This window comes from Dendrobates tinctorius, unplaced genomic scaffold (genome assembly GCF_039654945.1).
Source record: "Dendrobates tinctorius isolate UK_male_01 unplaced genomic scaffold, ASM3965494v1 ptg000094l, whole genome shotgun sequence".
Classification (NCBI taxonomy): domain Eukaryota; kingdom Metazoa; phylum Chordata; class Amphibia; order Anura; family Dendrobatidae; genus Dendrobates; species Dendrobates tinctorius.
The window spans coordinates 7537048-7565000 of record NW_027361762.1 but is presented as its reverse complement, the minus strand read 5'-3'; the positions used below and the strand labels follow the sequence as shown (position 1 = coordinate 7565000).

At 41.8% G+C, this 27953-nt stretch overlaps 1 protein-coding gene and 1 long non-coding RNA gene across 2 annotated transcripts in view; one reads left to right on the top strand and one right to left on the bottom strand.

Annotated features, from left to right (window-relative positions):
• The window catches only part of GRIN2B (glutamate ionotropic receptor NMDA type subunit 2B), a 1039682-nt gene that overhangs the window by 688820 nt on the left and 322909 nt on the right, over window positions 1–27953 (top strand). The window contains exon 5 of the mRNA XM_073586666.1: window positions 17371–17485. Coding sequence (XP_073442767.1) covers window positions 17371–17485 — 115 coding nt within the window. The remainder of the gene's footprint in view (window positions 1–17370; window positions 17486–27953) is intronic.
• Window positions 1–27953, bottom strand: part of LOC141098697 (uncharacterized) — a 142786-nt gene that overhangs the window by 80848 nt on the left and 33985 nt on the right. The window lies entirely within an intron of this gene.

Genomic DNA, 27953 nt, shown 5'->3' with positions numbered 1-27953 from the left:
GGAGGTAACAAACATACTTCACAGGACTACAGGGAGAGAGTTGGGACAAAATACAGAGAAAGGCAAACTTCTGCCTAGCAACCGGGATACAACACAAGCAATGCAAATATTAAATGATTTCCCAAGTCGTGGGACATGACACTCCCCGTCTGAAATCCTTGGATTTCACGATGTCCGTAACTCTTTGAAGTCGTTCAAACCTGAAAAACAAGAGAAAAGAAAAACATGCATGCAATAATAAACATCAAACATTTTTAAAGTCCAACTCGTTGTTGTTGACCCGTAGATCACACCGGAAGATAAGTCTATTAAACCCATCTTCGGATTGGGAAAGCCGCAAACATGCCAACTCTTCCACCAACCCAGCAATCCAATGGCAATGTTCAAAGTTCAATCCAATGGAAAATGTCAATGTTCAATAAAACTGGGGAATGAGGAGGAATGCTCCCCGCCGTGAGCAACGTCCAGGAGCAATGTTCAGTTCATGTGACGTCCTCCTTTGGTAGAAGCAGCCCGAGATCAGTGACCGGACGGAAGAAGGTTCGGGTAGAGCCCCCTTTTGTCACCTTAACTTCTGTCTTACAAGTCTTTCCGTGCTCGCTGGGCATGACCTTGGTGATAAGACCCATTGGCCAGTCGTTACAATGAGCCTCTTTGTCTTTTAAGAGAACAAGGTCTCCTTCTTGGAGATTGGGACTGGGTGTCTGCCATTTGTGACGGTTTTGTATGTACCCGAGTACCACTCTGCTGTCTGTGTAGAAGGTAAAGGAATCAATTGCAATGTCCATTTCGTCTCTTACAACTTCAGCAATTTCTACTGCCAGTACTGCAGCGCAAAGTTCGAGTCTGGGTACAGAGTGTGCAGGCTTTGGAGTTAATTTGGCCTTACCCAGGATGAAACCACAATGCACCTTATTAGCTTCTAAGGTCTTCAGATAAGCTACTGCGGCTATGGCTTCTGTAGATGCATCACAGAAAATATGAACTTCTCTTCTGATTGCAGCCAAAGATGATCTTGGAGAATAACAACGTGGGACTTGGAGTTGCTCTAAGAACTTCAATGACTTCTTCCATGTCTCCCACCTTTGCTGTTTCTGAGTCGTCAGCGGGGTGTCCCAATCGGTGTTCTCGGCAGTGAGCTGTCTTGACAGTATCTTGCCTTGAATAGTGATGGGTGCTACAAACCCGAGAGGATCGTAGATGCTGTTTATGACAGATAGGACTCCTCGTTTGGTAAAGGGTTTGTCACAGGGCGACACTTGGAAGGTGAAGGGGTCCTGTTTGATATCCCACAGTAGACCAAGGCTGCGCTGTGTGGGAGGAACATCAGAACCTAGGTTGAGGTCCTTTAGGTTCGTGGCATGGTCCTCAGATGGAAACGCGCTCATTACCTCTTGACTGTTAGAGATGATTTTGTGGAGTCTGAGGTTTGATGTGGATAGCATTTCCTGTGTCCTGGAGAGTAGGTCAATTGCCTCTTCACTTGTGGGCAAGGACTTGAGCCCATCGTCTACGTAGAAGTTCTTCTCTACGAATTGACGAGCATCGGATCCGTACTCTCTCTCACCTTCCTGGGCTGTCCGTCTCAGTCCGTAGATCGCCACAGCAGGTGAAGGACTGTTGCCGAAGACATGGACCTTCATCCGGTAGTTTATGACTTGATTGTTGACATTGTTGTCTTTGTGCCATAGGAACCCAAGATAGTTTCTGCTGTCTTCCTTCATGATGAAGCAATGAAACATCTGCTGAATGTCGGCCATTATAGCAACAGGTTCTTGTCTGAAGCGGATCAATACTCCAAGGAGGCTGTTGTTCAGGTTGGGTCCAGTTAGTAGCAGGTTGTTGAGAGAGATGCCTTCATACTGAGCACTGGAGTCAAACACCACTCTGATCTGGTTAGGCTTGTGAGGGTGATAGACACCAAAGGATGGAAGGTACCAACATTCTTCTTCCTTCAGTGGTGGCGCAGGTTCAGCATGATCTCTGTCAAAGATGTTCTGCATAAAGTCAATGAAATGCTTCTCCATCTCTGGTTTCCTCTTTAGGGTACGCTTTAAGGAGGAGAACCTTGCAGTTGCTTGCTGCAGGTTGTTCGGCAACCTCGCTCTTGGGAAACGAAAGGGTAAAGGAGCTACCCAACTGTTGGAGTCATCTTGAACAAATTCTTTGTCCATAACCTTTATGAATTCTTTATCTTCCCTTGTGGGTGCTAACTTGTTGTCTTCATTTGTGGAATTGAACACTGTTGACCCGAGGTTTTCGTCCCAGGGCTGGAGCATGTTCATGTTGTTGAAGGATTCCTGTTGCCTCTTGGTGTTGCTCACTTTCTCTTTCACCCAGTAATGATGTGGGCATGGCTGAAAATGAGTGCTGCGACCATTTGGCAAGATGTGTGTTTTGTAAGAGGAGATGTTATTAGGTCTCTTCATCTTGAGTATGCAAACATTGCCTATAATTACCCAGCCTAGATCAAAGCGTTGGGCAAATGGTGCGTCGTGTGGTCCGTTAATTTGCTGACGTACCTTGTGCAGCCGGAGAATGTCTCTGCCAAGCAAAATCAGGATATCTGCACTGTTGTTGAGGGCTGGTATCTTGTTTGCTATCCCCTTGAGATGTGGGTGATGAAGAGCAGCCTCTGGCGTTGGGATCTCTTCTCGATTGGATGGAATCTGGTTGCACTCGACAAGTGTAGGTAAGGGTATCTCTACGGTGTTGTCGAGGGAAGTCGCCATAAGACCACTGGCCCTTCTCCCAGAGACCTCTGTAACACCGCTGCAGGTACTTAAGGTGTAAGGGTAAGCATTTCCCTTTAAGTTAAACATATCAAAGAGTTCTGACCTTGCAAGTGATCGGTTGCTCTGATAATCCAAGAGGACGTACACCTTCACGGCTTTCTCTGGGTGACCGTTGGGATATACGTTCACCAGGCAAATCTTCGCACAGGACTTGTCCCAGAGACCTTCTCCGCAGACTTCTGTGCATGAAGAAGATATTGTGGTATGACTTGCAGTTTGAGCTGCGTCCTCCCCGCCATGGCTCGTGGTGGGGGAAGGAGTACGTGTAGAGTCAGGACGGTATGGGTGGAATGCTTGTACGTGATCCTCACTGTCACACTCCATACACTTAATTGTAGTTTTACAGTCTTTAGCAAGGTGTTCAGTAGAAGCACAACATTTGTAGCATACCCCGAACTTCTTTAGAAGTTCCTTGCGTTCTTGGAGCGGTTTCTTCCTGACGCCGATGCACTTTTTTAAGGGATGTGGCTTCTTGTGGATGGGACACTCACAATTTGGGTTCTCTATCTTTTCACCCTTGTTGCTCTTGCCTGGGGCTGATGTTGGTAAGGGAAGAATATCCGTCTTCTTCACTGACACTGGACCCCTGCCGTTTCTGTCATTCGAGCGTGTGCTCACGTATTTAGAAGGAGGTGAAGCTGGGCCACTGGATTCTCCGTAGGAAAAGCTTGGGTCATTCTTACACTCTGCAATGTCTTTTATAAACTCACAGAAGTAGGAGAACGGAGGAAATGACACTTGATGGTCTTTCTTGTATTTTGACCCTATTGCAGTCCACTTCTCTTGTACATTGTATGGTAGCTTGGAGATAATGGGGTTTACTCCACGAGCAGTGTCCAGGTAGCTGAGGCCAGGTAGGTGGGTGTCTGCCTTGGCCAGCTGGAGCTCTAACAGCAGGTCACTGAGCTCTAGGAACTTTGAACTGTCCTTGCTTGATATCTTTGGAAAACTCTGTATTCGCTTGAACAGTGCATCCTCTATGGCTTCTGGACTGCCAAAGTTTCTCTCTAGTCTTTCCCATGCAGCCATGAGACCAGCCGTTGGATTACTGATATGTACAGACCTGAGTCTCTTGACACGCTCTGTGGATTGTGGTCCTAACCATCTGATCAGCAGGTCCAGCTCTTCCGCAGCAGTGATGCCGAGGTCACTAGTTACGGTTCTAAAGGCACTTTTCCAACGTCTGTAATTTTCAGGTTGGTCGTCGAACCTTGTGAGACCGGTTTTAGTAAGTTCACGGCGAATCATGTACCTTGCGAAGTCGGACATGTCTGTTCTTTCTGACTTAGGATGCACAATTGTAGGCTGAGCGGTGTTGTACATAGGGGTGGAGACGTCTTGGCCTTGAAACATGGGGAAGTATGGAGTGGCATATGCATTTAGTCCAGCAACTGGTTTGGTGGGTATAGTTTCTGCTACCTGCGGAGGTGGCACTGTGTGGTTGTCAAGGGTATAATGACCTGCCGGCATATTGGGTTGCATGTAGGTATTAGCCTGTGGATTTTGGTGAGAGGCAGGGTTTTGGCGCATACTGGAATATGAAGGAAGTTCAAGTTTGGGAGCATTGTACTGACCTTGAATGCAGGATTCTGTAAGTGGATCGGCATCCTGGTACTCTGGAGAAGCATCAACACCATCAGGAGTGTTGGTGATGATCTGCGGTTCGCCATCTTGGCTTAGCACGTAGTCTCTTGTGCGTTCAATAGGGTCTTCTGCCTCCATTTCACACAAACTGACGCTGTCTCTTTGACTCCCACTGATAGCCTGCTCGAGTACCTTTAATTCTGCCATGGCTGTTGCATGCTCACATTCCTTCTCTAAGGCTTCCTTTTCCGCTTTCATGCGTGCCACTTCTGCATCCATTTCTGCAGCAGTTGCATCCATTTCTGCTTTCTTTTGTGCAAAGGCAGCTTGTACCTTAGTAGTTTCAGCCTTAGCACGTGCTCTTATAAGCTGCTCAGTAAGAGTAGAATATTTTGATGAACTTGACCTAGATGAACGTTTTGAGTGCTTACACGATTTGGATGAGCGAGTTGATGCATCTGGTGTTCGTGCGATTCTAGCCTCTATCCTGGCTTTAATGTCACGTACAGTGCAGTCTCTTTCAGAATTAAGCTGCTGGAAACCTTGCAATTCGTTTAAAGTCTCTGGGAGATTCAGTTTCTTCAGGAGAATAATATATTGGTCACTCTTCTCCATATACATTTGGTATGCTGTGCATAATTGTTCTAGGACTCCCTCTGGTGGTAACTCATGAGAAGCAGGCCTTGATACAGTGTCTATATGACTCAGCACTTTCTTCCATACTGAAGACACATCACTATATAATTCACATTTTGCAGTCTCTAAATTCTCCATGACTTTCCATGTGGGTTTGACTGTACGCTTTCCCCTTTCGCTAGATGGTGGATGGGGGTCTGGGTCTCTTTCCTGTACTTGTAAGTCTGGTAGGGACATTGTACTCCTTGCTTCAGACATGATTAGATTGCAGGCAGGAAGAGTGGATGATGAGGGTTATACTTCTCACTGTTCAGCAACAGGAAACACACAGACTCTGCACAGAGTTGATACTTTGTATCTAATGCTGGAGCAGCTGCAGGGTCCTGTGTAATGATGGGAGTTATATTCCTCTCTGTTCAGCTGCAGTGTGTGGCTTCTATGCACGCTGGGGTCTGGCTGGAACTGGGTTACAGTCTGTCTGGGAAATGTCTTTTTCCACTGAGATTCAGCACAGACCTTGAGTTACTGTCTCTGAAGGCAGGTTATTCCTTTTTACTATTCTGACTCATGGATATGTAGAACGTATGGTGCCTGGATAGACCTCTCTTTCTGGGCCCTTTCCGTATCGACCTGTACTCACGTTCATACCGATTAATCAGACAGCTTAACTCAGCCACGATCTCATGTTAGAAGACTCCAGGAAAAGAGGGATGCTTTAACTGAAATTCTTGTATTATGATGAAAGCAGCAGGTAAAAAGGAATATTCTTCAGAGGACATGTAAGAAGATGCATACAGGTGGCGGGACGATCACAAAATGGAGAATAAGGGAGGGAACAAACATACATCACAGGACTACAGGGAGAGAGTTGGGACAAAATACAGAGAAAGGAAAACTTCTGCCTAGCAACCGGGATACAACACAAGCAATGCAAATATTAAATGATTTCCCAAGTCGTGGGACATGACATTGGACACTCCTTGTCAAACCCCATACTTGTTCCCCATTGTTCATTTTGTCTGATGTGGAGACAGTGATGCCAGCGCTGATTGGACACTGGGATCACATGTCACAAAAAATGCACGAGAGCCCCGGGGAGAGCGAGTACAGACACCACGAGAACAGCACCACCATGGGAGGCAAGTATAGCCTTATTTTTTTATTTTATCAAGGCCAAACATGAGGTATTAGAAGGGGTAGTCCTAGTAGTGGACAACCCCTTTACATTACAACCAAGATCATTTACTTCAGGGTAGCTACATTTTCTAGTGGAGTGATATTACCGTCAGACCGCCGTTCTCCGTTCTTCCAATCCTTTACACTGTAGCTCTGCCTGATCAGATCGGCTGCTTTATATAAGCATCAGCTCAAGACAAAGTGCTCATTTCAATTATAACGAGGGCAGAATAATTCTAAACTACCAAGAGTTAATCTACCAGTGAGAAAAAGATTGTAAACTAATTGTCACAAATGTACTGAGGCAAATGAGACTCAATGGGGAACCCTGGAGTTCCCCTTCAGCTCTACAGATTACACATTAGACACAGTTATAGTATGGCTGCCTATCTGTACAGTAATTGACATGCAGTTGGCAAACATTGAGCACACGGAATATTAATGGAGTACATTGCTTCAGCATGGAAGCGGAGGCTCCAGCCACCAAAGCGAATACACTTCAGGGTATATAAAGAGAGATAAAACATATAAAGCAATTGAGTTCAGACTTATATGACCAGTTTTGGACAACAAACTATTGTCTGAGAATCTTTGGGAGAGTGCAATGGAAAGGACATTATGGGAGCAATTGGGACACACTGCACCAGAATGGGCTCTTATGTGCGCTGCTCATGAGGTTACAATGGTACAATCATGAGGGACTAGACCATTACTTTATGACCAGTGATATTAATAGTTATAATTAATGAATTGGGGAAACTTTTTTAATCACAGATAAAAGTATGGGAGAATTCAATATCCCTATGTGAAATGGCATCACACAAATGTAAAGACTTCTCCTGATCCCTGACATTTCTCACTGACGCCAGGACTAGTGCCATCCCACCATGCCTGACAATAGTGAGAATTGCTCCGAAAATACCTTCCAATATAGGATTATTACCACCTTAAAAAGGGATGATTATACTCAGATATGCCCAGTGTGGTCCCCTACCAAGTCTGAGAGTAGAGGAACCAACACACTAGTCAAGTGCGGCATCTACTAATTTTTTTATCTTGCACAGCGGTGCCTTGGCCACCTGCCGTACAAGGGATTAGCAGCACAGACTTAAGGCCCTGTCACACATAACGACTCATCAGCGATCCCGAAAACAATCAACGTGTCAGGATCGCTGGCGAGTCGCTACATGATCGCTGGTGAGCTGTCAAACAGACAGCTTTACCAGCGATCAGCACCAGCGACGCCCAGCGCGCGGCGTCGCTGTGTACTTAGTTACCAGCGCGCTGATGTAGGGAGCTGGTAACTAACGTACACATCAGGTATCCAAGGGACGTGCGTCCAATAGATACCCGATGTGTACGTTAGTTACCAGCTTCCTGCAAGAGCGCGCTGGTAACTAAAGTAAACATCGGGTTTCTAAGGGACGCCCGTCCCTTGGATACCCGATGTGTACGTTAGTTACCAGCTGATCGCTGGTCTCCCGCAGCGATGTGTGCTGGCCAGCGGGAGACCAGCGACCAAAGAAAAAAGCCACAGCGATCAGCGATACCGGCAGGGGGGCCGGTCGCTGATCGCTGTCACACACAGCGATCTCGCTGGTGAGATCGCTATTGTGTCACAAAACTTGTGACTCAGCAGCGATCTCGCTAGCAAGATCGCTATGTGTGACAGGGCCCTTATTTAAGTGACAGGGGTCTTGCTGCACTTTCCTGCACAGCAAGATTCAGTAGTCATTCAGTACTCCAGGCTAGATCTGAGCTTTCACAAATATAGAAATGACAACTATCAAAGACTTCCAATAAGTTTATATTTTTATAGCAAATCAATCAAGTTCAACATACGACTCCATCTACTGGCAGATTTATGTGGGAGAAGATTCCTTGTAAATTGCAAGCAATTGATGCAACTGGCTCCGTGTGCTCGCCGACATTGCAGATGAGGGCAGCAGCTGCATTAAACAAGGAACAAACTAAAATTGTGAATGCTGCAATCTTTTTCATGCAGACCACCTGCTCACTGGCTGTAATGTGGCTGTGTGCTTTCCGAAAACTGTCCGTGGCACACATGGACCGCACACAGACCCATTATATTCTCGTCTGAACGAGCCCTAACAGAGAAAAATTAAGAATTATACCAGGTCAAAAGTGACTTATTGCCTCTTATTTTATTCCCAGTGTTTTCCTGAGTATTCTGTTTATTTATGTTTAAATTCACCATAAAGTTCCTGAGATATTGGCCTCTTTAGTGCTAATTTTATTTTCTTTACAAGGGGGCGTGACTTACTGGGTAATAATGTAGAGGAGCCTAAAGACACGCCCCCGAGAATCCTCTGAGCTCAACCCCTTGGTAAAGAGAAAAAAAATTGGCACTTAAAAAAAGGACAGTATCTCTGGAACCATATGGCGGATTTCAAAATGACAAAAAAGGAAATACTCAAAGGAGCAGTGGGAATAAAATAGGAACAAAAAAATGGTTATTTTTGGCCAGGAGACTGATCCTATCTAATGGCTCTTATGTAACCCATCTAACTATGTAATCATAACATTATGTAACTAAGAGGGTGCTTTGGTTGTATTTCTGTGCTAAATTTCTGAGGGACGTGTCTATTGCACATCATGAACATCTATCCACACAGCAGATAGTTGCTTTTTAAAAAAGTCACCTATTTGAAGGTATGGAGTTTTTTGGACATTTTTCCCACATTGGATGTTCTTTGTAACTTCAACAATGCTTTGTTTCTTTTTTCACAGATATTTTTCGATCTAAAAAAAGCGCCAATAATACTACCAATAATTTACAGAATTCTGCGTTTCAGTTCATGAATCTTGGTTGGTCCGGAGGGCCCATTTCACGGTCTACGTGTCATGGACATCTGCTTCTCCTTCATCATAAAATTGTCCTTAAAAGTGTAGATGTAATTGCTCTAATGTTGGTCAGGCTTGTCAAGAAAAAAGGAGATATTTTAAAGAACCAAAAACACCAGTGACACAATCCTTAACCCGGCGCATTCCCTGTAGACTAGAACATCTGGCAGTATTCTGTCTATACTGGCAGGGGGTGAGATCAGATACAGACAAGCTTCACTATAAGGGGGATATGAAATATAATGACAATTTCTTTTTGTGTAGACCCTTGATTGACAGGAATACTTTTTTTTAAACATTGACTATCAATAGGTCTATCAATAGGTCAATAGGACTATCAAAAGGTTATCTTGAGACGGAAACTCTGACGTCTGCCGACTCTCGTGTTAAAGAAGCACTCCTCCTCCCAAAGTTTTTATCCTCTTAATATATTGCAATTATCATTTTGATGGTGGGATATGGTAGGTGGGTATCATTTTGTTTGTGTAAAATTTTTACTGATTTTCATGGAGTTCTCTTTTAGGATGATTTGTTATTTGCTAATTCATGAATGGCTGTTGTTGACATCTGATATCAGTACTGTACTGTTCTCTTTCCGCAGGGTCAGTGAATAATGTTGTTTGTTAATATGCTAATGACATATTGAACTAGCTTGCTGAAACAATGAGCCTCTGTGACCTTCCCACCTGACCTGTGAATAAGGACAAGGACTTTAAAATATCAGGGAGGTGAGACATGAGATCAGATCCTGTGTGGGACAATGATGTGAACACAGCACCTCAGAGTGTATGGACTACTTTATCCTCTGCTGGATTGTTGGACTCAATTCTCAGGGGTTTTATCCTGTTACTGAACTGCATTTAGGTTCTGGACTATCTTATCCTTTGTGTGGTGGATCATATATGGACCGTTCATATTTTTGGCTAAAATAAACATCTTGGAATTGTTCATTCTTCCCTTGCTCTGTTGATTGTGTGATACCGGAGAAGGACCCCATGACAATCATATTATATGGCACTGTGTACTTACAATTGCTCATTTTGCCTTTCTACGCAGTTAATTATTCTCTTTCTCTGTCATGAATGAATCATCCCCCATTTCAACTCTTGACCCAGTTGTTCCCTTCTCCCCCCTGCCAGGGACTTTTGCAGTGATGACTCTTGCAGGGTAAATTGACTCATGCTAGTCATTATTCATGGACTCACCATGAGGCAAAAGGGTCAGTACCAAGAGAGTAGGTAGATAGCCAAGGGAAAATACAAAGGTGTAGTCAAGTCACAGTCCAGGGTCAATAGCAATAGATAGCGGAACAAACGCCAAAGGACAAGACAAAGGGATAGTCAGAACACGGTCCAGAGGGTCAGCCAGCAGCAGATCAGAACTCAGAGAACAAGAATCAAGCTAATATTCACCAAGAAGCACAAACTATGTCTAGCAGGGTCAGGTGCAGACAGCTCAGTTAAGTAGCTGGGCAATCATCAGAACACTGAACACCTGGAGAAAGTCCCGCACCCCCCGAGTCACAGATTGGACAGCTGAGCTGTCAATCATGGCACCGACAGCTCAGCAAGGCAATTTCCATAGAATAGCATAGCAATCACTCACTGAATGGAGGAATTGTGACATTGACCTCCTGTTTTTGCATAGAGCTTAGAACGATTCATCTAGTCAGTTTTTAATCACTTGATGTCAGGGACCTAATGGAAAAGAGAAATATTTACTGAGCAGAAAGGCAAAATGAGCAATTGAGTGTACACAGTGCTAAATAATATGATTACAATACAGTATATTAAGAGGATAACAATTTTGATGGGATTAGGGCTTCTTTAATGCCTGCAGACATGGATGTAATGTTATGTTGTAGTACACATCTGCAATCATTATCGAAAGTGTTCATACACTGTATCCCATTTGGGGCCTGATGTGTTATTAAAGGAGTGAGATTCGTTGCTACTGCATAAGTATGCACAGTATCTCATTTACTGTTTTCTTCATTGTAAAGTAATCATCCCACTTCACCCTTATAAGCAACTGCAACTAATGAAGAGGGCCACATGGGAGAAATTGTATAAATGGCTGCAACTTTCATGTGTGTTTCTAGGAACCCAAATGCTGGAAATGTTGAACTCAGGAGACGCTCATCAAATTGCATCTTCTTTAGCGTCACAAGCAAAATTACTGAATGTAAGCAAAAGTTCCATTCTCCATCTCATTTACCTTCCAGCTGCTATTAGCCAATAGGCCGGTGCTGGCGGTGGCCGGCAGGGGACCCTCATAGTAATTCTATTACACTAACAGAAAGTACAGTAAGATAGAAAAAATACATGGACAGTAAAATGAGAAGAGGATATTATTTGTAGGTTTCAAGATTTCATTTATATATCTAAAGAGTTACTCCCAAAATAAAATATGATCCCCTGTCCCATCCACTCGGCAGCACAATGTCTTGACTGCGAGAGTGATATTTGTAACAGTATATGAGGGGTTACCTCATCATAGCCCTTTATTCTACTTTGACAGCCCTCCTTAGCTTGTAGTATTCACTTTGGTAATATTTATAATTATTTACTAATGTATTACTATGCTATTTATTGGTATCCTTTATTGGTTTATTATTTTTGACTTTCTGATATTGCAACACATTTTGCACGTGGTACTACACAAAGTATGTAATATGTTGCATTTTCTATGCTAGCAGATTTGCCATCATATATGATGATAGGAGATTTTTTACCCCTACACTTCTCATTGTGTTTTGTAGATTTTGTATTTAGCTTTGTGCTGTTATGATCTTTTTAAAGCACTCCTCCTCCCATCAAACTTTATCTTCTTAATATTCTGCAATCATATTATATGGCACTGTGTACTTACAATTGCTCATTTTGCCTTTCTACCCAGATAATTCTTCTGTTTTTCGTTAGGTCTATGACATCATGTGATTAAAATCTGACTAGCTGAATCCTTCTAAGCTGTAAGTAATAACAGGAGGTCAATTTTCCCTGCATAAGTCATCACTGAAAGTCCCCAACATGTGGGAGGAGCAGAGCAGCCGGGACAGAAGTTGAAAAGGGGAATGCTTCATGCAGGAAAAAGAGACCTCATGTTTCTACATAGAGCTTAGAAGGATTCAGATAGTCAGCTTTTAATTACATGATGTCATAGACCTAATGAAAAAGAAAAAAATTATTTGGGTAGCAAGGCAAAATGAGCAATTGTAAATACACAATGCCATATAATATGATGATTGCAAAATATTAAGAGGATACAAATTTTGATGGGAGGAGGAGTGCTTCTTTCAATATTTTTGATTTTTTTGCCACATGGATTATATGTGCTGATTCACTCAATAAACTGCATTAAATGCTATTCAGTGTAAATTACCCACTTAATGTAGCTACATTTTTCTTTTTTGTCTGTCGCTATACATGCTTCGCTGCTATATTGGCCTGTAGTAACTATTTTTACCTACTACATGGGTGGTGCTCACTGCCTATGTTTTTCTAGTCCATGCATTTCCATATTTTTGGGGGGCATTAAACTTTAAGAGCAAGGGGAAATTAGCCAAGTTAGCGATATAGTAAATTATCTGTGAGCATTATCCTTTTTCTGATCATCATTTTCCCTTATTCCTATGCAGTGACATCATAGCTACTACTGTGCTGTGATGCTACTATGAGCACATTTACATATTTGTGCATTTGTGGTTTGGTGCTGTGAGATAATCATATGCATTATCCCTGCCCTGTGACATTGTGCGCATCATCCCTGCCCTGTGACATTGTGCGCATCATCCCTGCCCTGTGACATTGTGCGCATCATCCCTGCCCTGTGACATTGTGCGCATCATCCCTGCCCTGTGACATTGTGCGCATCATCCCTGCCCTGTGACATTGTGCGCATCATCCCTGCCCTGTGACATTGTGCGCATCATCCCTGCCCTGTGACATTGTGCGCATCATCCCTGCCCTGTGACATTGTGCGCATCATCCCTGCCCTGTGACATTGTGCGCATCATCCCTGCCCTGTGACATTCTGTGCATCATCCCAGCACTGTGACATTCTGTGCATCATCCCAGCACTGTGACATTCTGTGCATCATCCCAGCACTGTGACATTCTGTGCATCATCCCAGCACTGTGACATTCTGTGCATCATCCCAGCACTGTGACATTCTGTGCATCATCCCTGCACTGTGACATTCTGTGCATCATCCCTGCACTGTGAAATCCCTTTTTTGTTACTCCTGTGCTGTGGCTCTTTGGTAGTAGATTATTCCACACATCACTCTCTCTGTAATTTATTGTATTGCTGTGACATATTTGTGTGCATTATCCCTGTACTGTGACATACATGTGTACTACATTGGACTACTCTGACACAGTGGCATCTTGTACTGCAATAGCATTATATTATCGATCCTTTAAAATCTATTTTTCATTGTACATTATCCCTGCACTATGACATCAATTTGTACATTATCTCAGTCATGGTACAAAGAGGACATCAAAAATAAAATTATGTCTTTCATTTTCTAAATTCACCGCCATTGTTTGCAAGCATGATGTTTAAGGAAACCTCCTTTCCCCCCCAACCGTATGCAAAGAAATATTACACTGTGGCCTTAAAGGGGCTGTCGGGGACTTTTTACATTGATGGCGTATCTTTAGGACAGGCCATCAATATCTGATTGGTGGCGGTGCAACACCTGCCCCCATCTATCAGCTGTTCCTAGTGCTGATGGCAGACGGTAGTGTTCAGTTGCAGACCTGCACAGCAAAGCTTTGTCAACTATATAGTGGCCATTGCCAGGGACTGCACAACTATGGAGACCTGTTTGGTTCTCCCATAACCATGATCTTGCAGACCTTCTGTTAGCATAATGCTGATAGATCTAATGAGTGTTCAAGTCTGATAGAGGGAATAGTTTTAAAAAAATGTCATAATATTTATAAAAATGTAATAAACCACAGAAATAAAGCATAAAATATGCCAAAAACATGGTTTTGTTCAGGATATATAGAATAATATAAACTTTGTGAAAATGAAAAATCGGGACTAAAGTAACATTGTAGTGGAAAAAAAAGAAATTTTTCAATTACACTTCAGAGTTATAAAAATTTTCTTAAACAACCTGTTGGCTCAAAATAATATGTACAGCCATAGACAAATTCAAAAAAGGAACCTAGTTTAAAAAAAAGTCACTTTTTGGAGCTCTCTGCTGTTTTTGCACGTAAAAGGCTCTGGTTATGCAAAATGTCATCCTCGATTTATTCCAGCCAAAATTGTGCTCCAAAACTCAAATAGCGCTCCTGCCTTCCAAGCTTTGCCATATTCATAACAGTACTTTCTGATCACATATGAGGTTCCGTTATGCTTGTAAGAAATTGTGTAACAAAATGTGTCCTATTATTTCATTTTCACAAAGAGTGTTAGGGATAAAGCAACATTATTTAGTAAAAACATTATTACACAACCTACAGTTATAAAATTCTTTGAATTTCCTGCATTGTTTCTAGTAGTTTGATAACCTTTATGAAATATGGATTCCAGTTCACCCAGTCGCTCCATGCCCATCCACCTGGGGCCCAGACACCGGCCTCATGTCATGAGTAAGACTGCTTAGAGCATTCGAAACGCGTCGACTGGGTAATGTCGACCATGTACATTTCTTTTGTATGCGCTATAATTTCTTTTGAAAAAGAAAAGGAAAATCCAGTCCTGTTGAGCCGGACTCCAATTTTTTCTATTAGTTTGGTAACCTGCCTTGGTAATGCAATTTATCCATGCTGTTAATAACTTTGGTTGCTCTTCTCTGCACCTGCTCATTTTCATCAATGTGCTTCTCTTACGGAGACGAAAAATTGTACACAGTATTCCAAGAGTCTCCTTAAAGTCAATTTATAAATTTAAAAAATGATGCTGACCTAATGTACATGTGATAAATGTTATTTATTAACTTTTTTGATGCTCTAAATATCTGGTTTAATGGTATAAAGATTCAAATACCAAAAACTGATAATTTTTAAACAATTTTGTTAAAACTCGATATTTTAAAAAATAATTGTCAATCACATCAATTTACCAATAACAAAGTACAATGTATCATGAAAAACAGTGTCAATGTCAATGGGATTGGAAGAATCATTCAAAGTTATTACTAGATACAGACTAGATGAAGTGACACGTCAGATTTGAAAAATCTTTCTTGGTCATGAAGATGAAAATGGTCCACAGCAGGAAGGGGTTAATGGTAGCTGGGGTGTTCTCGCCTAAAGTTTCGTTTACACTGTATTAAAAACCACATTCAGCAGAATGATTTAATCATATTGGATTTATTGTTTTATTGTTGATGGAAAAATATGGTAATAGCAAATGGCATCTTATAACATGGCATTTTCAGCAATGCAGTATCGTAATTGTAAAAAGTATTCTCATATTATAATAATAATAAATTTTATTTTTATAGCGCCGACATATTCCGCAGCACTTTACATTTCAGAGGGGATTTGTACAGACAATAGACATTACAGCATAACAATAATCACATACAGTAGATTATAACAAATAACAAGAGGAGTGAGGGCCCTGCTCGCAAGCTTACAGTCTATGAGGAAAGAGGGAGACACGAAAGGTGGGTGGTAACAGTTGCTCTGATTGTATGGACCAGCCATAATGTTAAGTGTGTAACAGTACAGACACAGAGGGCTAATGGATGCATAAAGCATGTGGGAACATGATGCTGGGAACCTGGTTATGGTAAAACTTTTGGCTCTGCCACACAGGGATAGGTTAGGTTAATGTGTTGAAGCGATAGGCCAGTCTGAATAAATGCGTTTTCAGGACACGCTTAAAATTGTAGGGATTGGGGACTAATCGTATTGACCTGGGAAGTGCATTCCAAAGAATTGGCGCGGCACGTGTAAAGTCTTGGAGACGGGAGTGGGAGGTTCTGACTATTGAGGATACTAACCTCAGGTCATCAGCAGAACGGAGGGCGCGGGTAGGGTGGTATACTGAAACAAGGGAGGAGATGTAGGGTGGTGCTGAGCCATGGAGGGCTTTGTGGGTGAGGGTAATAAGTTTATACTGAATTCTGGAGTGGATGGGTAGCCAGTGTAATGACTGGCACAAGGTAGAGGCATCGGTGTAACGATTGGTGAGGAATATGATCCTGGCTGCAGCATTCAAGACAGATTGGAGAGGGGAGAGTTTGGTAAGAGGGAGACCGATTAGAAGAGAGTTACAATAGTCGAGACGAGACTGAATAAGAGAAACAGTAAGAGTTTTTGCAGAGTCAAAAGTAAGAAAAGGTCGAATTCTAGAAATGTTTTTGAGGTGCAGATGACAAGAGCGAGCCAGTGATCGAATGTGGGGGGCAAAGGAAAGCTCGGAATCAAGTATGACCCCAAGACAGCGGGCATGTTGCTGGGGAGTAATAGTGGAACCACACACAGAAATAGCAATGTCGGGTATAGGTACATTAGTAGAGGGAGGAAACACCAGGAGTTCAGTCTTTGACAGGTTCAGTTTCAGATATAGTGAGGACATGATATTAGACACAGCGTTTAGACAATCGCCAGTGTTTTCTAGAAAGGCTGGCGTGATGTCAGGAGAAGAAGCGTATAATTGGGTGTCATCAGCATAGAGATGGTACTGGAAACCAAATCTACTGATTGTTTGACCAATAGGGGCAGTGTACAAGGAGAAGAGGAGGGGGCCTAGAACCGATCCTTGAGGAACCCCAACAGTAAGGGGAAGGTGAGAGGAGGAGGAACCGGCTATTATGGTCCAGAAAGGACAGGCAAGTTGTTGCTTTAAGGGGTTGTCCAGGATATATAAAATTTCCCCAACAAACAGGTAACAGCTAAAATAATTAATGACCCTATTCTCACCAGCTTGAACCCTTGTGGCTCCAGGCAGAACACTCCAGTGCCAATGTTCTGGTTTGAAAGTGATGTCCCATTCTTTGGTCACTTGATTGATCAGACCTGTGATTGGCTGCAGCAGTCAGGTGACTAGAACAGGACTTCATTAGATGCACAGCCAATGACAGGCGGTTCCACATAGGTCTGTGCTTGGTTGAAGCGGTGAGGTAAGTCAAGTGCCCAAAGAATGGGACATCATTACATCCAGGTCCAATTGAGGTCACCAGAGAAACCGGCACTAGAGCCAGGGGGGTTCTAACTTGGGAATATAGTAGGATTTATTATTTTACACCATGAGCTGCCCGTCAGGGAATTTTTATACAATTTTGACATTTTTTTTTATAGACAAATGTTTTATCTGTAGTGACATTTCCCTTTGCCTTTTACAGGTATTTAATTAATGTAACATTTGAAGGACGGAACCTTTCGTTTAGTGAAGATGGATACCAGATGCATCCGAAATTGGTTATTATTCTCCTCAACCAAGAAAGAAAATGGGAAAGGGTATGTTCTGGAAACAAACTTATTACTAGTTGACTTGTATTATTAGAGCTTCATGTTGACATTCTGGTGACTTTCAGTCTACAGCTTTTACGGGATGGCAGACATGTTGTTACAGTCATATTTTATAATGCATGTATGGATTAAGTGAAGCAAATCTACCCTACGTGTAGCCTATGAGACTTATTCATTGACATGTTTCTCTTTCCACAAAGTGCTGGTCAGAGATTTGCCATAGTGACGTGAAGGGGCAGAAGCACTCTGTTTAGTGCTGTTCCTTTTGGGCTGTGATCAGCTTTGTTCTGATATTCCAGACAGTCCAGTGGAGCTCTATATGAGCTCCTAAAAAACCTATGGCTTGTATACCACTAACCAAGTTCCTCTGAGGATCTGTCGCGTACACCCAATGACAACAAAAAGGGTCTTGGCCCCAACATCCTACTAATAGAAACTTCTAACATATCACTATCACTATAAAGCCCAGTGGCAATGATTGTTTCACTTAATGTCTACTTTTCTAGCTTTTTCTGCTAAATAGAAGACATTCTAGTAATAGTAGTAGTTACAGATTAATCCATTTATTTCCTATTCTGTGATTACCGTATATATTTGTGTATAAGCCGACCCGAGTATAAGCCGACCCCCTCAATTTTGTCACAAAAAAATGGGAAAACATATTGACTCGCGTATAAGCCGAGGGTGCACAGTGAGTGGCCCCAGTTATGATGCACAGTGAGTGGCCCCATCATTATTGCTGCTGCTGCCGCTGCCTCCGTTACAAAAAAAAACAAACAAAAAAAACTGTATACTCACCTCCGTCGCTGCCCCCTGCTCATCAGCATTGCGGGCTCTGCAGTGACTGTGCAGGCAGAGGGCATGATCGCGCCCTCTGACCTGAATGTCACTGCAGAGGACGCAAGACAGCAGAACACAGGGACAGGTGAATATGCCTCCCCCCGTTCATACTCACCCGGTCCTGGCGCTTGTCTCTGCAGCTCCCCTGCTTGTTCCATGTTGTCGGCGCTGCTCTCTTCCTGCTTCAGCGGTCAGGTGGTACCGCTCATTAAACATGCGCAGATTTAATGAGCGGGTACCATTTGACCGCTGAAGCAGGAAGAGAGCAGCGCCGACAACATGGAACAACTAGGGGAGCTGCAGAGAAGGGTGAGTATGATCTGACTCCCCCGCCGATTCCCCCGGTATTTAAATCGTGCATAAGCCGAGAGGGGGACTTTCAGCCTCAAAAAATGGGCTGAAAATCTCGGCTTATACACGAGTATATATGGTAAATAGCTAGTGCAATGGACAAAGTCAGCACTTTGCCCTTATTGATTGTAAGCTTTAGTTTTGTCGGTGAATATTTGTTTCAGTTTTCCTCATATTGTGTATTTAATGCTTCAACTGTTTGGAAAGCCGTGGGGAATATGTTTGAAGTATATAAATAATTATGTCAGTATTACTGCATCATGCCCATAGCTTACTATCAATATTGACTTTTAGTAATGCTATTTTATATAGGTGGCACTGAGCCCTCCTCTTTTCTTCTTTGAAAAGACTATTTGCATAATTAACTTGCAGGAGGAGCATTGAATGGCCTATAAGTCTCCTTACAGAGACTTGGCACTGTCCACAAGGAGAACTGTTACCCCTTAAAACCCTGTTGGAGGCCTCCCACCTAGCTATATCAATTCTGCTTTGCACTAAAAAGGGGCAAACAGCCAGAAACAAATTTCTGCAAATGGAGTTTCTGGTTTGGCTATTTATCTTTAGCCCTGTGGCAAGCCCATTTAAAGGGTCAATATTGACTTTAATTACCACGACTTGTAGTATGTGGCTCTAGAGTTTTTGATCTCTTCCTTTTTTTTAAGAGACTATAGAGTGGCATGTAAATGTTTGGTCACCCCTGGCCAAATTTCCTGTATTTGTGAACAGTTAAAAAAGTTGAAGATGAAATGATCTCTAAAAGGCCTAAAGTTTTTTTTTTAACCAATACATTTTTAGTAAGTTTTAAACTGATACAAGTCATACAGTCAGCACAGAGATAGTAGAATCAGTAATAGGTACATCACATATGACTTGGTTCCTAGCAAAAAGGAAAAACCAAGGACATCTGTAGTGCAAAAAATAGGGATCATATGAAAGAAGAGGGGGGGAGGAGGGGAGGTGGGGTGAGAGGGAAAGGTATACATTGGTTAATGAAGCATTAACCGATTTTGATCATGCGGTAATTATTTAGTTTCAAATGCATCGTAATATCATAAGTAAGAGGGGTATTGTATTTAAGGTTGCGTGTGTCACAGTCATGATCTCTAAGCATTTTATTACTGTTTAGGTCAGATGGCTGATGGCTAGATGTGGTTTAAGCTATAGCGTCTGTCTGATAGCTGGCCAAGGACCCAGCCTTTGTCGGATTTTATCGGCACGTTGGCAGTCTGGAGCTAGCAAACTTTCGTATTAAATATGAGTCTACCCTGGCCCAGATTTCCACTATTGATGGTAGTGACGTGGATTTCCATTTTGAGGCTTAACTGTGTCTGGCTGCCATTAATATTAGTGGGCAAACCCATCTTATGCTGTAGGGGAGGTCCGTGACTCCGGTGTTTAACAAAGCTAGGCCAGATTGGGGGGGTGGGGAGTATGAATTTCAGTGCAGCATCAAAGATTTTTTCCCAATATTGCAATGCTAATGGACAGGTCCACCATATGTGTAAGGGTGATCCCACCTCTCTGCAGCCCCTCCAGCCAAGTTGAGAACATGTGGGGAACATGTGAGCAATGCGCTTGGGAGCCAAGCACCATCTGAGATGGATTTTTTTGATAATCTCTAAATGGTTTATGCAGGCTGAGGATTTATTAGACCATGTTATTGCTAATTGCCATTGTTCATGTGAGAATGTCAAACCCAAGTCTTTCTCCTATCTAGACATGTATTGCAGTTTGGTCTGGTAGGGAGTATAATGTGTTGTAGGCGATTGTGATACCCATCAGGGTCCCTTCCTCATGATGCCAGTGGCAGAAATGTGGTAATGCTGTGGCCCGGTGTCCACAACGAGCAGAGCCAAGTGCATCACTGGTTTTCCTGCACCCATCTTTCTGAAGCCGTGGGCCGCCGGAAGCGGTGCATGCACAGACTGAGATCTCTGTAGTTCTTGGCTTTAGGAAAATGGCCGCCAGAGGCCCTGCGTGCGCAGATTGAGATCTCGGCGGCCATTTTCCTGAAGCCGAGGTCTCAATCTACGCACGCGTGGCCTCAGGAAGATGGCCATCAAGAAACCGATGATGCACTCGGCTCTGCTCGCCTTGGATACTGGGCTGCAGTGTCTCCAAATTTCAGCCACTAGCATCCTGAGGAAGGGACCCTGCTCCATATTTTTCCTCACCGCTGACACCGGACCCCAACATCGTACCCCAGGACTGAAGCATTGCCCCACTTCTGCCGCCGCCGTCGTCTTTCTGAGGAAGGGAACATAGCTCGTGTGACCACGCTCTACCACCGACGGACCTCAGGTAAGATACCATAAATTCAGTCAATAAGACAGACCCCATCTTACAAAAATCTTTTTTCTGCTAGTTTCCACCCCAAAATTTGGGGTCCGTCTTACTGTCCGGTGCGTCTTACAGTCCAAAAAATACGATATATTTTCATCCTTTACATTTTAAAAATTACAAAAAGGAATATGACCAGATGCAAAATTTTGGACACTCTGCATGGTTAGTATCTATGCAAAAATAGCTGGAATTTAAGATGAAAAAAGAACCATGGTCCTGAATATCGGGAACTCCCAATACAATTGAAGCAATGCAAAGAGAACATAAGGAGCACATAAACCCAAAATAATTAGTGAGATCGTCAAGAAGCCTGAATGTCCTAAAAGTTAAACTTTCAATTAAAGTCTCAATATATGTAAAAACAGGTTACAATAATACAAAAATCACAAATGGCAAATAGTCATGCTAGTGAAGACACAATTCTGAACACAACAACACACGCCATACATAGATGTTAGTATAAGGGCAGTTCATTATGTATCCGTGTACTATCATGACATAAATGGTAATCAACAGTTGTGAACATGCCCACAGGGAAAAAAAAAAAACAATCAGAAGCAAAAAGATTAAAAAAAAAAAAAAAAAAAAAAAAAAATGAAATAGAATGAAAAAATGTATACACATAAACAAATGCAGTATGGCAAGTAGTAATATGAGCAGTGCTGCAGCATGTTACACGAATAGTGCACCAAAGTAAGGGTGAAGACAGGTGGATCCCACTTTGAGCACCCTTGGTCAAAAATACTGCTATTTTGAACAGTTAAGCAAGCTGAAGATTAAATGATCTCTAAAATGGAGAAAGTTAAAGATGACATTTCTTTTATATTTAAAGTGGTTTTCACATTTGCATCTGTGTGCGCAGCGTTTGATCTGCATGTGTCATGCGTACATACCGTATATTTAATATAATGTACGGAGGGACATGTGTTTGCACGCTCTTGCGTATGCATGCGTCGTTTCATGGTGTGTGGTGGGGCGCAGCGAACGCAACATGTTGCATTTTTTGAAGCGTCAAAAATCTGTCAAATATGCGCAGGCAGGCACATGTGGATGAGTACGTCAAAAAAATGCATTACTGTCTATGGAAACACATTGTTGGTATGCAAGGACATGCGTACGCATGCGTTCGATATGCATGCGTTCAAAATGCAAATAGAAATCCCATCAGACATGCCCATTTTTGTCTGGTGTCATATTGAACGCATGCGCATAAACACCGCAAATGCATGCAAAAACGCATGCAAATGCATGCACACTCAGCGGGTTTTTTCCGTCATGCGTAAGATGATGCGCATAAAAAATGCTGCGTAGATATGCGTTATGCATGCGGATGATACGCTGCGGATTCAAACACTAATGTGAACCTAGCCTAAGGCAAAAAAAACCTTATAGATATTTTCACATTTTAAAAATTACAAAAAGAAAAAATGAGCAGATGCAAAGGTTTGGGCACCCGGCATGGTTAGTACTTAGTAGCACTCCCTTTTGAAAGTTTTACAGCCTGTAAATGCTTTTTGTAGCCAGACAAGGTTCTTCCAATTCTTGTTGAAGGGATTTTCATCCATTCTTCCTTAGAAAATTCTTCTATTTCTGTGAGATTCCTGGGTCGCCTTGCATGCACTGCATTTTAAGGACAAGCCACAGATTTTCAATGATGTTCTGATCAGGGGACCTTCAGCTTGCGCCTTTTGAGGTAGTCTATTGTGGATTTTGATGTACGTTTAGGATCATTATCCATTTGTAGAAGCAATTCTCTTTCAAACTTCAGCTTTTTTACAGATGGTGCTGAGAATTTGTTGAAATTTAATTGAATTCACTCCTCCCTCTACCCTTGAAATATTCCCATTGGCTACAACATAGCACCAAGGCATGATTGATCCACCCCCTTGCTTAATGATTGGCGAGAAGTTCTTTTCCTGAAATCCTTTACCTTTTTTTCTCCACATACACAACCGCTCAAAAGTTTGGGGTCACCCAGACAATTGTATTTTCCATGAAAGCTCATACTTTTGTCAAATGAGTTGCCAAATGAATTTAAAATCTAGTCCAGGCATTGACAAGGTTCAAAAAAAAGTTTATTTAAAATAATTTTCTCCTTCAAACTTTGCTTTCGTCCAAGAATGCTCCATTTGCAGCAATTACAGCATTGCAGACCTTTGTCATTATAGAAGTTAATTTGCTGAGGTAATCTGGAGAAATTTCACCCCATACTTCCAGAAGCCCCTCCCACAAGTTGGTTTGGCTTAATGGGCACTTTCTGCGTACCATACGGTCAAGCTGCTCCCACAACAGCTCAATGGGGTTGAGATCTGATGACTGCGCTGGCCACTCCATTACAGATAGAATAGAAGCTGCCTGCTTCTTCCCTAAATAGTGCTTGCATAATTTGGAGGTGTGCTTTGGGTCATTGTCCCGTTGTAGGATGAAATTGGCTCCAATCAAGCGCTGTCCACAGGGTATTTCATGACGTTGCAAAATGGAGTGATAGTCTTCCTTATTCAAAATCCTTTTTACCTTGTACAGATCTCCCACTTTACCAGCACCAAATCAACCCCAGACCATCACATTACTTCCACCATGCTAGACAGATGGCGTCTGGCACTCTTTCAGCATCTTTTTAGTTCTGCATTTCACAAATGTTCTTCTGTGTGATCCAAACACCTCAAACTTGGATTCGTCTGTCTATAACACTTTTTTCCAATCTTCCTCTGTCCAATGTCTGTGTTCTTTTGCCCATATTAATCTTTTCCTTTTATTAGCCAGTCTCAGATATGGCTTTTTCTGTGCCACTCTGCCCTGAAGGCCAGCATCCCGGAGTCGCCTCTTCATTGTAGACGTTGACTCTGGTATTTTGCATGTACTATTTAATGAAGCTGCCAGTTGAGGACCTGTGAGGCGTCGATTTCTCAAACTACAGACTCTAATGTAACTTGTCTTGTTGCTCAGTTGTGCATCAGGACCTCCCACTTCTTTCGTCTCTGGTTAGAGCCTGTTTGTTCTCTTCTCTGAAGGGAGTAGTACACACCATTGTAGGAAATCTTCAGTTTCTTGGCAATTTCTCGGATTGGAATAGCCTTCATTTCTAAGAGCAAGAATAGACTGTTGAGTTTCACATGAAAGTTCTTTTTTTCTGGCCATTTTGACAGTTTAATGGAACCAACAAATGTAATGCTCCAGATTCTCAACTAGCTCAAAGAAAGGTCAGGTTTAAAGCTTCTCTAATCAGCCAAACTGTTTTCAGCTGTGCTAACATACTTGCACAAGAGTTTTCAAGGGTATTCTAACCATCCATTAGCCTTCTTACACAGTTAGCAAACACAAAGTACCATAAGAACACTGGAGTGATGGTTGTTGGAAATGGGCCTCTATACACCTATGAACATATTGCATTACCAACCAGACGTTTGCAGCTAGAATAGTCATTTACCACATTAGCAATGTATAGAGTATTTCTGAATCATTTAACGTCAACTTCATTGGAAAAAACTGTGCTTTTCTTTCAAAAATAAGGAAATTTCTAAGTGACCCTAAATTTTTGAACGTTAGTGTATAATTTTGATCATTGTTTCCAAAGAGTTCTATTTTAACCTCATCTTTCTACAGTACTTGTTACCAAGATGTATCAGACTTTAGATTTTCTTTTGCATACTTCTGATGCTGAATATTATGGTGAGAACGCAGGAGACATTTTCTTCTGATGAGTCTTCCATGATGGCCTTTTTTTGTGAAGCTGTATCTGAACAGTAGAACAGTGTACCCCAGCTCCAGAGTCTGCTTAATCTTTCTAAAGGTCTTTTGCAGTTAAGCGTGGGTTCTGTTTTGCTTCTTTAGCAATCTTTCGAGCAGCTCTCAATAACATTTTGCTTGGTCTTTCAGACCTTATGCTGACCTCCACTATTCCTGTTATCTGCCATTTCTTCATTACATTTCGAACCGAGGAAAGGGCAACTTGAAAACGCTTAACTATCTTCGTGTAGCCTTCTCCTACTTTGTGGACCTCCACTATTTTCATTTTTAGAGTGCTAGGCAGCTGCTTAGAAGAAACCATGACTGCTCTTTTTTGGCACAAGGATAAAGGAGGCTGGTTTTTTTTTTTTTATAAGGCTGGGGAATTTGCATCACCTGGCCTTTCCTAAAAATGATTGTAATCAAGCCGTAACATTAACAGGATAATTAAGGTCTGAAACCTTGATCAAAGTTATCTGAGCATACAAATCTCCAAGGGTGCCAAACTTTTGCATGTGCTCATTTTCCTTTTTGCAGAAATGACGTGGAAGTGCAATAAGGACTGCGCTTGCTTCTGGTAGAGTAAAGGGTTCTTTATTCAGCCAATGCGTTTCCTGAGCCTGCTGGCTCACTTCATCAGGGCAGATTACATTGGAAGACAGTGAAACATACTTATAGAGAAAAAAGGCGCCAATACAGGGTCAAACAGAATCAGCAAAGGTCAAAGAAAAAAAAAAACAAAAAACAAACAATGAAACTTTATTACAAGCATAAAAAACACAACAATAAAAGTATATATAGAAAAGGAAAAAATAAAAAATGTAAAAGTACAAAAAATTAAAATATAAAACAGAGTGCTATGGATCACGGGGTTAAAACATGGCTATAGTTAAAAAAGGTGAGTCCTCCAGGGGTATTAGAACCTGGCTCATAAAATGCAAATGGAAGGTATTAGTCCACTAGACCATTAAGCTTGACCGTGGTGGTGTGAAGAATAAATTGAGGGGTTGTTTGTCACATTTTCCTTTTTGTAATTTTTAAAATGTAAAAAATGACAATGCATATTTTTATCTTGCCTAAAATACAAATGAAATGTGTCATCTTTAACTTTAGGCCTTTCAGAGATCAATTAATCTTCAACTTTCTTCGCTTTTCACAATAACAGTAATTTTGCCCAGGGGTGCCCAAACTTTTACATACCAGTGTATGCACATGTAAATTCCCTGCGGAAGATTGCATGGCCTACAAGTCTTCCTACCCCGACTTGGCATTCTCCACAAGGATAAGCCCTTTATACACCATAGCTGACCAAATAATTTCAGTAATAAATCACCTAATAGTCAGAAATACCTGGAAAGAAAATCTTAAAAGTATATCTGAACAAATCTAGGTTGGTTTTACGTTCATAAGTGGCACTGTTGGTCAGACCAACAGATGGAAACAAGGACTTTAGGGATTTGTAAATGTTGCACATTACCTTATCTAGTTTCTTAAAATGTGACCCCTCTGTAAGGTTGCTAAACTATTTTACATAGTGCAGCAATCTGGTGTTGTTCAGACTGATTTCAACAGTCTGATTTCCCAGCTCACGTTTCTTCAAGAAACATGACCCAAATACTTGTGCATCTGTTTATTGCATCTCTTTAAACTGTCCATCACCGGCAAAGTCTCCTGTCATCAGCACAAGCTCATATATATCACACAAGAGAGGGTGATTAAAGAGGACAGCAAGAAAGAAGGAAGGAAGGAAAAAAAGAGAACAATGCGAAGATGACGCAGCTTTACAGGTCTAAGCATCTATCGAAAGTTGCTCTCGTCTGGTTTTACAGTGATAAAAAATATAACAAAATGGAAATTATTATATTGTGATCTTGACATGTGAGTAGATAAGCTCTTTTCCGTCTCACCTTGCTGACTTCTAATTCTTATCTTTTCCGTACTGTATTTATGGCACATTTGTGGTGATCTATTATTCTATCAGTAATTGTTATCCCTCGAAGTCATACGCTGCACAACTTAATTGAAAGAAGTATTGCAGAATTTTAAATATATATATACTGTATATAAAAAAATTTTATATTTACGATAAAATGAGAGACGAGGGAGAACTAAAATGCTTGGGCGCTCGTTGAGCAAATTGAGAAATTCCTAATACTCGTTTTCTCATTTCGAGTAACGAGTATAATGGGAGTTAATGGGAAAGCCAAGCTTTTTTCCGGCAGACCCTACTAAGAGGTCTGGGGCAGTGAAAATCTTCAAATGGATGGGAAAAGTGCAAAATGGAAGGAGAACAGCATGGGGAAGACCCCTGGAAGCATCTCTGACTGCTAGATCGCTGCTGAAAACAATGGTGTCCCACTTTTTCTCCACTTTAAAAGGGAATTTGTTACCCCATTTTTCGAGTATCAGCTGCCGGCACCGCCATCAGGGGCTTATCGACAGCATTCTGTAATGCTGTAAATAACCCCCGATGTAACCTTAAAGAGAAGAAAAATAAGTTAGATTATACTCACCCAAGGGCGGTCCGGTTTTGGTCTGATGGGTGTCGCGGTCCGATGCCTCCCATCTTCATACGATGCCATCCTCTTCTTTGCTGCCTGCCATGGCTCCTGCGCAGGCGCACTGCTCTGCCCTGTTAACCACAGAAAAAAGGAATAAAAGGGGCCAGCAGCCACAATTGTGAATAAATATCCAAACCAAGTGGTGTTTGCTGCTAGCACGCTAACTGGACACGTAAATGTAAATTATTAGGACAGCTGAAACATTGCAAAAAGCACAACACAAAAAGAAAATATATCGACCATAAGTCCCAAGATAAAAATATAAATTTTATTAATATAACAGGATAAAAATTAATGAAGTAAAGCATCACTGTATGAAATAAAAATTCTTTTGTATATGCTGAAACAAAGGGGCAATACTATCCAATTTTTAGGGGCATACCAATATGTCCAATAGTGCTAAAAAATATGCATTCCATAAACAATGGAAAACATGCTACTGTGCAGTGCATAAAAATTAATAAATGAACAATAATGTAAATCGTACATACAATAGTGTTCAAAAGTCCTGCATAGGATAAATTGATTTTTCAAGTTTTAAACGTTTTCTGTAGAATATCTTCGATGCTAATATGACATATTATATATGGTTTTGTTCAGAATACAATTTTGCATTCTCTCCCTGTAATATTTTT